This window comes from Miniopterus schreibersii, assembly GCF_964146895.1.
Source record: "Miniopterus schreibersii genome assembly, chromosome: 2".
Taxonomy (NCBI): Eukaryota; Metazoa; Chordata; class Mammalia; order Chiroptera; family Miniopteridae; genus Miniopterus; species Miniopterus schreibersii.
This window is the reverse complement of record NC_138102.1, coordinates 21,704,020-21,718,985: the sequence shown is the minus strand read 5'-3', so window position 1 is coordinate 21,718,985 and position 14,966 is coordinate 21,704,020. Positions and strand designations below refer to the sequence as shown.

The window sequence follows — 14,966 nt, the reverse complement described above, 5'->3', positions numbered from 1 at the left end:
GATTATCACTGTTCATCTCCAGAAAATGTTCATCATCCCAAACAGAAAGTCTGTACCCATCAAACTATAACTCCCCAGTGACTCCTTCCCACAGCCCCTGGTAATCACTATTTTAATTTCTGGCTCTATAAATTTCTGTATTCTAGGTACCTCACACAAGTGGGATCATACAATATTTGTCCTTTTGAGTCCAACTTATTTTATCTGGTGTAATATTTTCAAATTAATCCATGTTTTTGCATGTGTCAAAATTTCATTCCATGTTAAGGATGAATCGTATTTCATTCTATGTTTATACCATATGTTGTTTATCCGTTTATTTGTCATTGGACATTTGGTTTATTTCCACCTTTGGGCTGTTTTAAATAATGCTGTCATTATCATTGGTGTGCAAATTTCTGTTCAGGTGTCTGTTTCAAATGTTTTAATTATATACCTAGAGGGGAAATTTCTGGATCATATGGTAATTCTGTTTGATTTTTGGGGAACTCTATACTGTTTCTTTACTACTTTACATTCTCACCATCAGTGCAGAAGAATTACAAATTCTCCACATTCTCACCAACATTTATTCTTTTTTATTTTTTCTAATAGCTATTCTAATGGGTTGAAGTGGTACCTCATTATCATTTTTTATTTTTGTTTCTTTAATTATTAGTGATGTTGAGCATATTTCCATATGCTTATTGGGCATTTATATATCTTCTTTAAAGAAATGTCTATTCACATCCTGTGCCCATTTAAAAAAAAATTGAGTTGTTATTTCTTGTTGAGTTTTAGGAGTTCTTTATATATTCTAGATATTAATTTTTAATTAGATATATGATTTGTAGATATTTTCTCTCATCTCATGGGATGCCTTTAACTTTGTTGATTGAGTCCTTTGATGCACAAAAGTTTATTTAATTTAGATATTGTACAGTTTATCTATTTTTTCTTTTTTCCTATGTTTTTTGTGTCACATCCAAGAAATTATTACCAAATTAAATGTCAATTACCCTGTTTTTTTTCTAGGAGTTTTATAGTTTTAGATTTTATGTTTAGGTCTAGGATCCCTATTTAGTTAATTTTTGTATATAGTATAAATTAAAGGTCCAAGTTCATTCTTTTGCCTGTGGATAGTTAGTATGAATTTCTGTGGCAACCTTGTTGAAAATAATTTGACCCATCTGAAAAACTTTATTTATGGATTCTTTATTCTTCTCCATTGGTTTGTATATCTGTCTTTATGTAAGTCCTATAATGTTTTGAATTTTGTACCTTTTTTAGTAAGTTTGAAATCAATAAGTAGTTGCTCAAATTTTTCTTCTTTTTTAAAGATTGTTTTAGCTATTTGTAGTCCCTTAAGATTCTATAATAGCTCAGCTGGGCATGGCTCAGTGGTTGAGCATCAACCTAGGATCCAGGCAATCGATCAGGGTTTGATTCCTGGTCAGGGAACATGCCGGGGTTGCTGGCTCGATCCCCAGTGTGGAACGTGCAGGAGGTAGCCAATCAATGACTCTCATCATTGATGTTTCTATCTCTCTCCTTCTCCTTTCCTCTTTCTGAAATCAATAAAGATATATTTAAAGAAAGAAAAAAGGTTCTATAATAAATTTTAGGATGAGTGTTTCTATTTATGCGAAAAACATAGGTATTTTATAGGATTGTACTGAATCTGCAGATTTCTTTGGATAGTATTGACCACTTAACAATATTAAGTCTTCTTGCATGAACATGGGATATCCTCCAATTGGTTTGTGTCTTCTTTAATATCTTTCAGCAGTATTTTGTAGTTTTCAGGTATAAGTCTTTCAACTCCTTGATTAAGTTTATTCCTAAGTATTTTATTCTTTTTGGTGCTATTGTAAGGGGAACTGTTTACTTAATTTCCTTTTTAAAATGAGTACCACTGATGTAAAGAAATGCAACTGATTATTATTTTGCATAATAATAAAAAAATGCACATACTTTAATTAAAAATACTTTATTGCTAAAAAATGCTAACCATCACCCGAGTCTTCAGCAAGTCATAATCTTTTTTATAGTAAAAGGTGTTGTCTTGATGTTGATGGCTGCTTACTGGTTAGGATGGTCATTTTTGAATGTTGGGGTGTTTGTGACAATTTCTTAAAAATAAGATAACAATAAAGATTGCTTCACCGATTGACTTTTTCTTTCATGAACAATTTCTCTGCATCATGTGATGCTATTTGATAGCATTTTACCAACAGCACTTCTTTCAAGATTGGAGTCAATCTTCTCCAACCCTGTGCTGCTTTATCAGCTAAGTTTACATAATAGTCTAAATCCCTTGTTGTCATTTCAACAATCGTTACAACATCTTCACTAGGAATGTATTTCATTTCAACAAACCAATTTCTTTGCCCAATCATAAGCAGCAACTCCTCATCAATTAAAATTTTATCATGAGATTGCAGCAAACCAGTCACATCTTCAGACTCCACTTCTAATTCTATTTCTCTTGCTATTTTCACCATATCTCCAGTTGTTTCCCCCACTGGAATCTTGAACCCTTCAGTTGTCCACAAGGGTTGGAATCAAGTTCTTTCAAACTTCTATTAATGTTGATATTTTGGCCTCTTTCCATGATTCACAAATTTTCTTATTGGCATCTGGACTGGTGAGTCCTTTCCAGAAGGTTTTCAATTTACTTTTCCTAGATCCATCAGAGGATGAGTCTATTATGACAGCTATAGCTATCATGACACTATTATGAGAGCTATAGCCTTATAAAAATGTATTTCTTTAATAAGATTTTATCTGTGGGCTGCATAATGGATGTTGTGTTATCAAGCATGAAAACAAACAAACAATCTCATTGTACATCATGAGAGCTCTTGGGTGTCCAGGTGCACTGTCAATGAGCAGTACTATTTTAAAAGAAATCTTTTCTTCTGAGCAGTAAGTCTCAACAGGGGGCTTAAAAGATTCAGTAAACCATGTTGTAAACAGATGTGCTGCCATCAGGCTTCATTGTGCCATTTATAGAGCAAAGGTAGAGTAGATTTAACATGATTCCTAAGGGCCCCAGGATTTTTGGAATGGTAAATGAACATTGGCTTCAATTTAAAGTCATCAACTGCATTAGCACCTAACAAGAGAGTCAGATTGTTCTTTGATGCTTTGAAGCAATGCGTTGACTTCTCTTCTCTAGCTATGAAAGTCCTAGATGTCATCTTCTTCCAGTATAAGGCTGCTTTATCTACACTGAAAGTCTGTTTAGTGTAGCCACCTTTATCAGTTATCTTAGCTAGATCTTCTGGCTAACTTGCTGTCACTTCTACATCAGCACTTGCTGCTTTACCATGTACTTTGATGTTATGGAAATTGCTTCTTAATCCTTATTAACCAACCTCTTCTAGCTTCAAACTGTTTTTCTGCAATTGCCTCGCCTCTCTCAGACTTCACAGAATTGAGAGTGAGTTAGGTTCTTGCTCTAGATTAGGCTTTGGCTTAGGGGAATGGTGTGGAGTGTTTGATCTTCTCTCCAGACCACTAAAACTTTTTCCATATTCACAAGAAAGCTATACTGCTTTCTTAACATTCATGTGTTCACTTGACTAGCACTTTAATTGCCTTCAATAACTTGTCTTTTGCATTCACAGCTCAACTAACTCTTTGGCACAAGAAGCCTAGCCTTTGACCTATCTCAGCTTTTAATGTGCCTTTCTCACTCAATTATTTTTAACTTTTGATTTAAAGTGAGAGATGTGAGACTCTTCCTTTCACTTGAACACAGAGAGGCCATTCTAAGGTTAATTTTAGGAATTCAAATATTGTTGTGTCTCAGGGAACGGAGACTTGAGGAGAGGGAGTGAGGTGGGGAAACAGTCCAGTGGACAGTCAGAACACACATGACATTTATCAATTACATTCTCCATCTTACGTGGGCATGGTTCATGGCACCCCAAACAATTGCAGTTGTAACATCAAAGGTCACTGATCGCAGATCAACGTAACAAATATAATAATGAAAAAGCAGGAAATAGTGTGAAAATTACCAAAAATGTGATACAGAGACACAAAGTAAGCAAATGCTACCGGGAAAATGGTGCCATTAGCTTTGCTCAATGCAGGGTTGCCACAAACCTTCAGTTTGTAAAAAAGGCACACCTTCTATAAATTGCAATAAAGTGCAGCACAATGAAATGAGGTATGCCTGTATTGTATTTTTCAGCACCACAGTTTGTTCTGATTACTATTTAAAATTGCCATCTCTCTGTTGACATTCTCATTTTGTTCATGTCATTTTTCTAATTTCCTTTCATTCTTTATTCATGTTTTCATTTAGCTTCTTCAGCATATTTAGTATAGTCATTTAAAAATAATATCTGTCACTTCATTTTCTTCCTTTAAATGAAATACGTTTTCCTGTTTCTTTTTATATCTTGTGATTTTTTAAAATATAAAACAATCACTTCTCCCATTGTTTTTAGATGGGTTTTGTGCAGGGCTAGTCTTTTACTAATTTGTTGGGTACTCTCTGAGCCTCGGGATGAGCCTATGGCTAAAGCTTATGGTCTTCTGCTATTTTTGTGACATGCCTCTTTCCAGGGCCTCTGTGTGGCTTTTTTGATTTCCCACATTCATGGATGTTTTTAAGTCTTATTCCTCCAAATTGTCTCATGCAAGTATTTCTTTGGGGCCTTAGATGGCCTACTGTATGTCTTCACCCATAATATCTTGCCCCAGTTGTTTAAAGTCTTAGTTTTCCTACAGCTGTCCTGAATAGTGTCAATTGCTTCTCTCCATCTGAGATTTAAATTAGGTAAATTGAGACAAGTCCTTCAGGAACTTCTAAGACAGTTTGTAGTATTGAAATAGTTTGTAATATTGAAAATATGGTCTCCTCTGCTCCCTTCAGTTTAAGGGAGGGAATTGGGAACTCAGCAGCTGCCATCTTCAGCACAAGACTGTGCCATGCCAGGGAAGGAGTGGGGTAAGGGTGAGCAAAAACAGCTACAAATTTTTCTATATTTTTGGCTTTATCTTGATTGGAATTTTCTTGGTTGCTTTAGACCTTAGACTGCTTCCAGAGTTACTATAGATTTTCCTCAATTCCTTCCTTCCTTCCTTCCTTCCTTCCTTCCTTCCTTCCTTCCTTCCTCCCTCCTCCCTCTTCCCTCCCTCCCTCCTACCTCCCTCCCTCCCTCCTTCCTACCTCCCTTCCTTTCTTTGTATAATATTCTAAACTTTAGGGCTTTATACTTAGCTTTCTCTATCTCAGTTAATTGTACCACAACCAGAAGAGTTAGAGAAGCCAGAACCCTTGTTGTCATGGATCCGCCTCTCTTTTCATCTTCTGTGTGTCTATCATGAAACTTAGGTGGATTAATCTTTTTAACTACATCTCAAATACAGCCACTGATTTCTATCTAAACCAATACCACTCAGTTTCACTCTCTGGTTATCATTTTCCTGGACTACTGTAATGACATTCTAATTTATCTCTCTACATTTTCTTTTGCCTTCCCATCTTCTTTTCTAAAACCTACTTTTATCAGCTTCCCGTCTTTCAATTCAATCTCTAAATAAAACCAATTGCTTACAGGTTATAGGCCAACATTCTGATTGAGATTGGAAGGTCCTACACAATCCTGCCATAACAACTTCTGTCACATCACATTGAGTGTTTTGTTTTGTTTTTGTCTGTGTTTGTGTTTTTACATCTTTTATTCCAATATGAGCAGTATGAATTTTTTTGTGTTCTCAGGGCCAAGCACATTGTAGAACTCAGATATTTAATTAGTGATTTAATGGCTGTTTTCTGTGTAACAGCTACATTGCCCTTAATATTTTTCCAAAATTCCATACTATTTCCAATGCAGGGTCATTTTAAATATTAAATATGTTTTTTTGATTGATTTGTAGAGAGAGAGGGAGAGGGAGAGATAGAGCAATAGAAACATCACTGAGAGAGAAATATCATCGATTGGCTTCTTCTTACTGGGAATCGAGCCCGCAACCCGGGACATGTGTCCTTACCTGGAATCAAACTGGTGACCTCCTGGTTCATGGGTTGACATTCAACCACTGAGTCACACCTGCCAGGCTCATTTTGAATATTCCTTCTTTTTCTATAAATACCTGTCTTTCATTTCTATGCTTGATTTAGTTCTGTTCAATGTTAGAGCTCAATAAGAAGATTTTACTGTTCTTACATATTAGATAAGTCCCCTGTATTGTTTTCATATAACTATATTTTTTCATTATACTAATTATTATATGTTAATCTTTGATTCTATTTATTTTATGTCTGTACCTTCCATCCCAGCAAAAGCAGGGAAGATGCTTTTATTGTTTTGTTTACTCTCAGATAATCAGAGTCTCATCTAGTGCTAAAAACATAGTAGCACTATAAATTAATCACTTGTTAATATATTAAATTTATTATTAAATCAATACCTCTTAATTAGATTCCAAACACAGATGGCATTTCAGTTAACTTACTTTGGCCTATTTCCTTTTTAGATATGCAGAGATAAGCATTGTATAATAAGTGACTTGGTTTATGACTGTCCAGAAAAATGCAACAATCATGGTGTAAGTATCAGTATTACAACACAAGAATAGAAATCATTGAGAGTGATCTTAGGAAAACAAACATGCAGCTAAACACACACACACATTCATGTACTCATAAACCACACAATAAAATTGGCCTTATTTCAGTATCATTTTAAAATTCTACTTGAACACAAGTAATTTGAGCTACTTATATTACAAAATAATATTTCTCCTGTTTTCAGAAATGCAATAATAAAAAGAACTGTCACTGTGATGCCCCCTTTTTACCTCCAACTTGTAGAAATACACAAGATTTATGGCCTGGTGGGAGTATTAACAGCGGCAATTTTCCACCTGTTATAATAGGCCGTAGTTCTGGTAAGTACTAATAACAAATTGAAAACATAATTAAAATACATTTTAATTTATTAAACTAAAAAAATAAATACTACTTTGTCTATCAATTTATATTTAGGCTGTGTTAGATTGGACATCAAATAGTAAATCATGTATAGCTATTAACTTATGTTTTACTTATAGAGAGTAATATAATAGGACATATTTAACATACATTATAGCTGAGATATGTCAGTAAGGGCCAAGGTAGGAAAATAGAGATCAGTTTAGTCCTTTATACAAAAGAAACTTAATATAAGGCATCAGGTAAGACATAACGGCAGTGATAAAAACCAATTAGAGAATGGTGTAGCAAATGAGATTAGCAACTGTAGAAATCCACTATCATTTCTTGGGGCTGGTGAGACAATAAAAGGAGGTGATATTTCTGCATCCAGAACCTGAGCCAAGAGGCATGACATATAACTATGGTCAAAGCTACATATCAGTATGTAGACCACAGGGAGAGGTACTGCCCAGCATGAGGTAGAGATGTAGAGCATTCACAGCCATTATTAGGGATGTAGGAGAGGAAGGGGGATAAATACCATGGATATTTTACTTTTCTGATGTTCCAAATTTTATCCAGTGACTTCCATTGGCTAAACCTAACTAGAAGACAAAAAGTCAGTGAACTGGGGAAATGTAGTACCCTATACATTTTTGTTTGTTTGTTTGATGCAGGAATGGACTTTAGAGCAAGCCAGTATATCCAATGATACTTAGGGCAGGACTAAATTTGCATATAATTAAAGCAAGTTTTCCAGATTTTGAGCCAGAGGTAGTTTTTAACATTTTGACATTCATTTCATTATTTAAGGCCATATGGTAATAGATTACTAAATTATAGCATATTTAAGCATTATCAAGCTGTTTCCATTTTAGTAGTAACAACTTGCAGCAGCTTATGTTCAAACAGACTGAAATTAATTGCTTCTGTTCATGCACACACATGCCATTTCCCCAATGAATAGAGGAGACTACTCCTTTGCTAGAGTCCAGGTTGACCTTAGTGATATGATTAATCAATAAAATACTCAGAAGTGAGATTCTGGGACTTCCATGATCTTCCTGCAGATTCTGCTTGGGTCTTTTCAAATACTAATTCTTGGGACTCTCATTCTTGGACCACTTATTCTGTCTAAACTTATCTGCTCTGTATGAAATTTGATTACACTGAGACAAAAAAATACAACTACACAACTAAGCCCTCCCCAAATTCATGACCCACAAAATGGTTAAATTTAAATGATTGTTTTAAGTTACCAAATTTGTAGTTTCTCACACAGTTCCCTCTCTTTCATACACACACACACACACACACACACACACACACACACACACACGAAAGCAAGTTGATACCAGAAGGTGTATTTATATATTAAGTATCTAAAACATGTGACATTAGCTTTAGCATTGGGTGGTGTGTGGTAGAAAGACCTCTAGGAAACTGTTGAAAACTATTAGTGTGTTATAAAATTGTCTTCAGAAGACAGTTGGTGAGCGATTCAAAAGCATGTTACTAGAAGTTGGAAAAATGAGTTTTGTTATGAATTGGTGAGTTATTTGGCATCATTGCTGCCTGTGGAATTATGGAAAGTAGAATTCAGTGTTCTGATTGGCAAGATTTCTTGGTACATTGTAAAGATTTTCATGTAGGTGACTTAAATTACCTGTGATTAAATATAAGAAGATGATAATAATTAATGAAAGAACAGTTCAGTTTTCAAGTAAAATGTAGAGCAAATGTAAAAGAGCTAATTAATTTTTTAAATATTTTTTTTTGGCTTGCAAAAGAAACATTATTATTCCTGTGTGTTCTGGAAAAAAACTATTCTTAAAGTAATAAATGTGTAACAGCCAAATTTGAGATGTTAAGCAATAAAATTTCACCTCAGGTAAAAATTAATCCAAACACGTGACTGTAAAAACCCTTTTATGAAAATCTCAGAAATCTTAGTTTTTCTTTGATATCTTCATCTAATCAAAAGCCCTTTTAAATAACGTATTAGAATGCCTTATAAAACTTTCAAACAAAAAGGCTGCTAAGAAAATTAAGTATGTTATTCCATGGCAGCCTCACCAGCCCAATTTAGAAAAATGCTTATCTCAAAGAGATTTGTGGGTATGGCCTTTATTTAATAAGACTTATTATTATTATTATCATCATGAATTTTTATAAAAGTTTTTTATATGTGTTTATTTGAACTAAACTGACATTTGTTGGGGAGCAAGATCTCAACTGCTTCCCAGGGTATATTTTTATTTGATACACAAGAAATGCACACATTTTTAAAGAAATTACATCAGCTCAGACTGAAAGTGATCTCAATATCCCACATGCTCTTTGAGTTCCAATCAATTAGAGGAAAGAAGCTATTCAGATATAAAAGGGGCTATTCCGAATGGAAAGAATTATAAATTAAAGGGTATTACCAAGAAATCAGAAGCCAAACTTCTTAGATCTGTGAGTTTATGATTTTTAAAAATCGAAACCAACACAAATTTTAAAAACACAGGCCTAGATGGTAAAAATACAGGTTAATTCCACTAATTTTTTTCAAGTAAGAAATACCATTAGGAAAAAAAAGTGGTGAGAGGACTCCTATCACCTCATTGCATATGGTAAACATAACCCTGGTGCCAAATCGAGACAAAGAAGTTTAAAAAAATTACAGAAAAATTTATTTCATGAACATAGACGTAAACATTCTCAAGAAAATATTAGCTCACTTTATATAGCTATCTATATTAAAAAGATAAGAATCCAGGCTATATGGGGTTTATTTTAGGAACACAAGAATCTTTTATCATTTGAAAGTCAATCAGTACAGTTCACTAAATCAACAAAAAAAAATTTTAAGTATATTATTTTTTTATTTGGTGCAGAAAAATCACTTGACAAAATTTACCACCTATTCATGATATTTTTTAAAAAGCAGAAAACTACTAACATAAGTAAACTTCATCAATCTGATAAAAAAAATCAACAAAAACAGTTAATATATTTTACTATAAAGTACATTTTTCTTCAAAATATTAACAAAACATAAAGTCTGCTCTTATAATGTCTATTCAACATTTTCCCAATAGTCCTAGCAAGTGCAATAAATAGCAAAATAACAAGAAATCAGAAGCATGGAGATTGGAATGAATTAAATAAGACTGAAGATGATATGATTAATTACATAGAAAGTCCTAAAGAATCTACAAAATCACTTTTAGCCCTAGCCGGTTTCGCTCAATGGTTAGAGCACTGGCCCTCGAACTGAAGGGCCTAGGGTTCCAATGCAGTCAAGGGCACGTACTTTGGTTGCAGTCTCGATCCCTAGCCTCCATCGGGGCTCCTGTGGGAGGTGACAAATTGATGTGTCTCTCTCAAATCGATGTTTCTCCCTCCCTTCCACTCTCTCAGAAAAGCAATGGAAAAAATATCCTCAGGGGAGGATTAAAAACCAACCAACCAACCAACCAACCAAACAAACAAAAACAACAGAAAAAAAGAACACTTCCAGAAGTAATATTTTCTGAAAGTTCAAAGGAAAAATGTTCAAAAGTCAGTATTATTACATAATAGCAGCGGTAAATAAAAATAAAATCAGTACCATTTACAATACTATAAAAATATAAAATATTAGGAATGAATTTAACAAAAGATGTGCAGGACCTTAGCACTGAAATTAAAACAAAATGGAGATAAATGTTAAACATACAAATAAATGAATAAATATGCCATATTCAGCTATTGGAAGGCCATTATTGCTAACATTTCAGTTCTCACCAATTCCATAGATTTATGAAAAGCATAAAAGCATGTAACTTTTTAGATGTTAACAATGATTCTAAAATAAACAAGGGCATTTAGAATAGCCCAACGACCCTGAAAAAGAATGAAAAAAGACAGTCTATTTGCCTTATATTGAATGTAGTATAGTAAAGATTTAGTATAATCAAGACAGTGGCATTTGTAAAGGATAGATATACAAGTAGATCAATATAATGAAATAAGGAGCCTAGAAATGTACCCATTAATATTAGGTTAATCAATTTTTCATGAAAAGTACAAAGATAGTTTAATGCAGAAGGAAAATCAGTTCAAAACATTTTATTATAACAACTCACGGTAGCCCAAAGATCCTCAAAAATCCCAAGTCACTGAACAATTGATATGGGGCAGATCATAAATCTAAAGGAAGAAGTTGAAAGTGTAAATCTTCTTGAAAGAAACATAGGAAAAATCATATATGATCTTAGGATAAGCAATAATTTCTTAGATTAAATATGAAAATATATATCAATGCAATAGAAGAAAAGATAATTTGGACTTTACTGAAATTTCATTAAATGTACAGTATTTCTTATTGAAAATGGACATTAAGAGAAACTTGACTTATACAGGGATCACACTGTCATTCTTTTCATTTATATTGTCAGTTCTGAAAAGAGACTACAAGGAATAGAAGGCTCTCAATCAAAAGCAAGGGATAAAACTATTATTGTAAGAGTTAGAAGAGTCTCTTTGGGCACTAATACTCTCAACTTATCTACTTCATTAAAATATTATCAAATTGCTAAAAATTTTTATTCTAATTGTTATATTGAAATACAGAAATAGCTTCCCTATATTGCTCATAATTTATTTTAAATCACTGATGTCTTCTTTCCTAGATAGATGGTATAACGAGGATATTTACCCTTCCAAAGCTATAAGATGGCCACTTTTCCTACTCATCCCTTTCTGCATTATTCTCTGTGTAATGATAGCAACTCTGGTAAAAGTTTATCTGCAAAGAAAAAAATGGAAAACCGAGGAGTATATAAGCGATGAGTAAATTGATTTTATATTTAAGATTCAGTACTTTTATAATATGTTAGTATCCATAGTAACACATTAATAAAGAACATTTTGATAATGTTACTAGTACTAACTCAGATTTAATTTTATCTTTATTTGGAAATGTAATAATATACTGAGGATTAATACAATGAATAATGAACACATTTTTTTTTTTTAATGTAAGCAATTTTAATCTTATAACAACTTGGACTCTGTTAGGGGTAAAATTAAGTGAAAATCATTTCTAGTGAATGTTTATTGACCTCTTTTTATTATTTAATCTTAATTACTAACTATATTAAATTTTATTACTTTAGTTTTAATATTTATATATTTCAAAGAATTTTGCATGCATTGTCTTATTAAAAGATAGCAGGGAAACCCAGGAAAGTAGTTAGTGAAGTCAGTCAGTCAAAAAGACGAGCAACATATAATTTCACTAATACATGGAATCTAAAGAATAAAACAGATGAACAATCAAAATTGAAGCAGGTTCATGAAGAGAACAGACTGATGGTTGCCAGAGGGAAGGGGGTTGGGGGGAAGAAGGTGAAGGAACTGAGAAGTACAAATTGGTGGTTTCAAAACAATCACGGGGATGTAAGGTACAGCATAGGGAATATAGCCAATAATATTCTACTAACTATGTACAGTACCAGATGGGTACTGGAAATATTGTGGGGGTCACTGTGAAATATGTGATTGTCTAATCACTGTGCTGTACATCTGAAATTAATACAAAATAGTATTGAAGGTAAGCTGTAATTGAAAAATAAATAAATAAAAGAAGTAGGGCAGAAGATGAAGGTCAAAAAAGTTTAAAGTTATTTAACTAATAACGTTATACAGATGAAAATGACCTAAGCTAATTTTCAGGTCAACTTACATTACTGTGTTTTTTTCTCGTTAGTCTTAATTACTCATGAGAGATTACTTCAGTGGTAAGATAGTTTCAAGTAGTGGCTGCTCCTAGATCTCAGAAAGGAATTCAAAACTGTTTCAGTACAGACAGATGGTGCAGAGTTTTTTACCGTAATCTTTGAAGAAAATATAATTTTAAGTGATTATATTTGTTTTTAAATGTACAGGGAACTTGAAAGTGAGAGTGAACCCAAGAGTGGCCTAGAAAACAAAGAATCCATAATATCATAGTGAGTATCAAATATTTTAAGGATGAGATAGAGAGGCAGAGAAAATGTAATGTATTAGAAAAATATAAATAATATAAACATATATTAGATGGTAGTAGTCATACAGATGCATACAATGAAAATTAAATTGGAGAACATTTTTCAATAATGTAAGCTACATCATAGATCAATAAAATACATAGATCAATACATGACATTCAATTCATTTAAAATGTCTTGCAGTGTTATCTTTTACATTTTTTCTAATATTTAATTTTTTAGCATTTGTGTATTCAGATATTGGTTAAAAATAGATTACATTATAGAACTCTATAATGAAGTTACTCTCATGCTATTTATTGAATTAACCAGCATTTTCAACTTCATTGGGCATACAGGTGATTTTCCCCCCTTTATTTATTTTTCCAGAGTAATTATCTTCAATGGACAGGAAAATGGAAAAGAAAAAGTACATGTATTGCCACATTGCCTTGGATTCAAAACCTGCATATTATGGTTTTGCTGTAACAAGAAAAAAGTAGAATTTTCATATATAATTTGTTATATTATATTATTTGTATAGCATATAATATCTCTCTATATATATATAATTCCACAGATAAGTTTTCATATTACACAATTTTAAAGCTATCTCATACTGATTCTGTTAGTCAATAGAAACTAACTTAATCAGCAGACTTGAGATGAGGAAAGGTTCAAAATAATAAATGCAATGCCATAATTAAAGCCCACTGTTATGTTTTTAATTGCAAAGTTGTGTAGTTATGTTATTATCTGATGGTCCATAGCCAATCAAAAAAAAGTTTGATAGAATTTAACATTGAAAGCATTAATAAAGATAAAGAAGAATATATCATAATGCAAATCATCAATCTAAGAGGAAGCTACAATAATACATATGCCTTAGAATTATCCAGAGAAACAGAACCAATAGGTAATTATAGATAGATGATGATGATGAAGATAGATGATGGATATAGATGATAGATGATGATGATAGATAGATAAGATAGATGATAGATAGATAGATAGATAGATGATAGATAGATAGATAGATGATAGATAGAGATAGATAGATGATAGATGATAGATAGATAGATAGATGATAGATAGATAGATAGATAGATGATAGATAGATAGATAGATAGATAGATAGATAGATAGATAGATAATAGATAGATAGATAGATAGATAGATAGATAGATAATAGCTAGATAGATAGATATAGATAGATGATAGATGAAGATGATAAATAGATGATAGATAGATAGATGATAGATAGATGATAGATAGATATAGATGATAGATAGATGATGATAGATAGATAGATAGATAGATAGATAGATAGATAGATGATAGATAGATAGATATAGATAGATAATAGAGATAGATAGATAGATAGATAGATAGATAGATAGATAGATAGATAGATAGATAGATAGATGTAGACAGATGATAGGTAGATAGATGATAGGTAGATAGATGATAGATTAGATGGATGATAGATATAGATGATAGATATAGATAGAGATCAGATGATAGATGATGATAGATAAAGGATAGATGATAGGTAGATAGATGATAGATAGATAGATAGATAGATAGATAGATAGATAGATAGATAGATAGATGATAGATAGATGATAGATAGATAGATAGATAGATAGATAGATAGATAGATAGATAGATGATAGATAGATAGATAGATAGATGATAGATAGATAGATAGATAGATAGATAGATAGATAGATGATAGATGATAGATTAGACAGATAGATAGATAGATGATAGATGATATAGATGATAGATAGATGATAGATGATGATGATAGATAGATAGATGATAGGTAGATGATGATAGATATGATGATAGATAGATATAGATAGATATAGATTAGATAGATGATAGATAGATAGATGATATAGATAGATGATAGATAGATGATAGATAGATAGATAGATAGATAGATAGATAGATAGATGATAGATAGATAAATAGATGATAGATAGATAGATGATAGATGATAGGTAGATAGATAGATAGATAGATAGATAGATAGATAGATAGAT

The 14,966-nt window shown here is 32.3% G+C and overlaps 1 protein-coding gene across 1 annotated transcript in view; it reads left to right on the top strand.

Annotated features, from left to right (window-relative positions):
- Window positions 1-12,898, top strand: part of LOC308552396 (disintegrin and metalloproteinase domain-containing protein 2-like) — a gene marked incomplete at both ends in the record, with an annotated part of 89,263 nt that extends 76,365 nt beyond the window's left edge. The window contains 4 exon segments of the mRNA XM_081127714.1: window positions 6,756-6,891; window positions 10,003-10,143; window positions 11,578-11,737; window positions 12,835-12,898. Of these exon segments, the coding sequence (XP_080983840.1) occupies window positions 6,756-6,891; window positions 10,003-10,143; window positions 11,578-11,737; window positions 12,835-12,898 (501 nt within the window).
- Window positions 12,899-14,966: the final 2,068 nt, after the last annotated feature.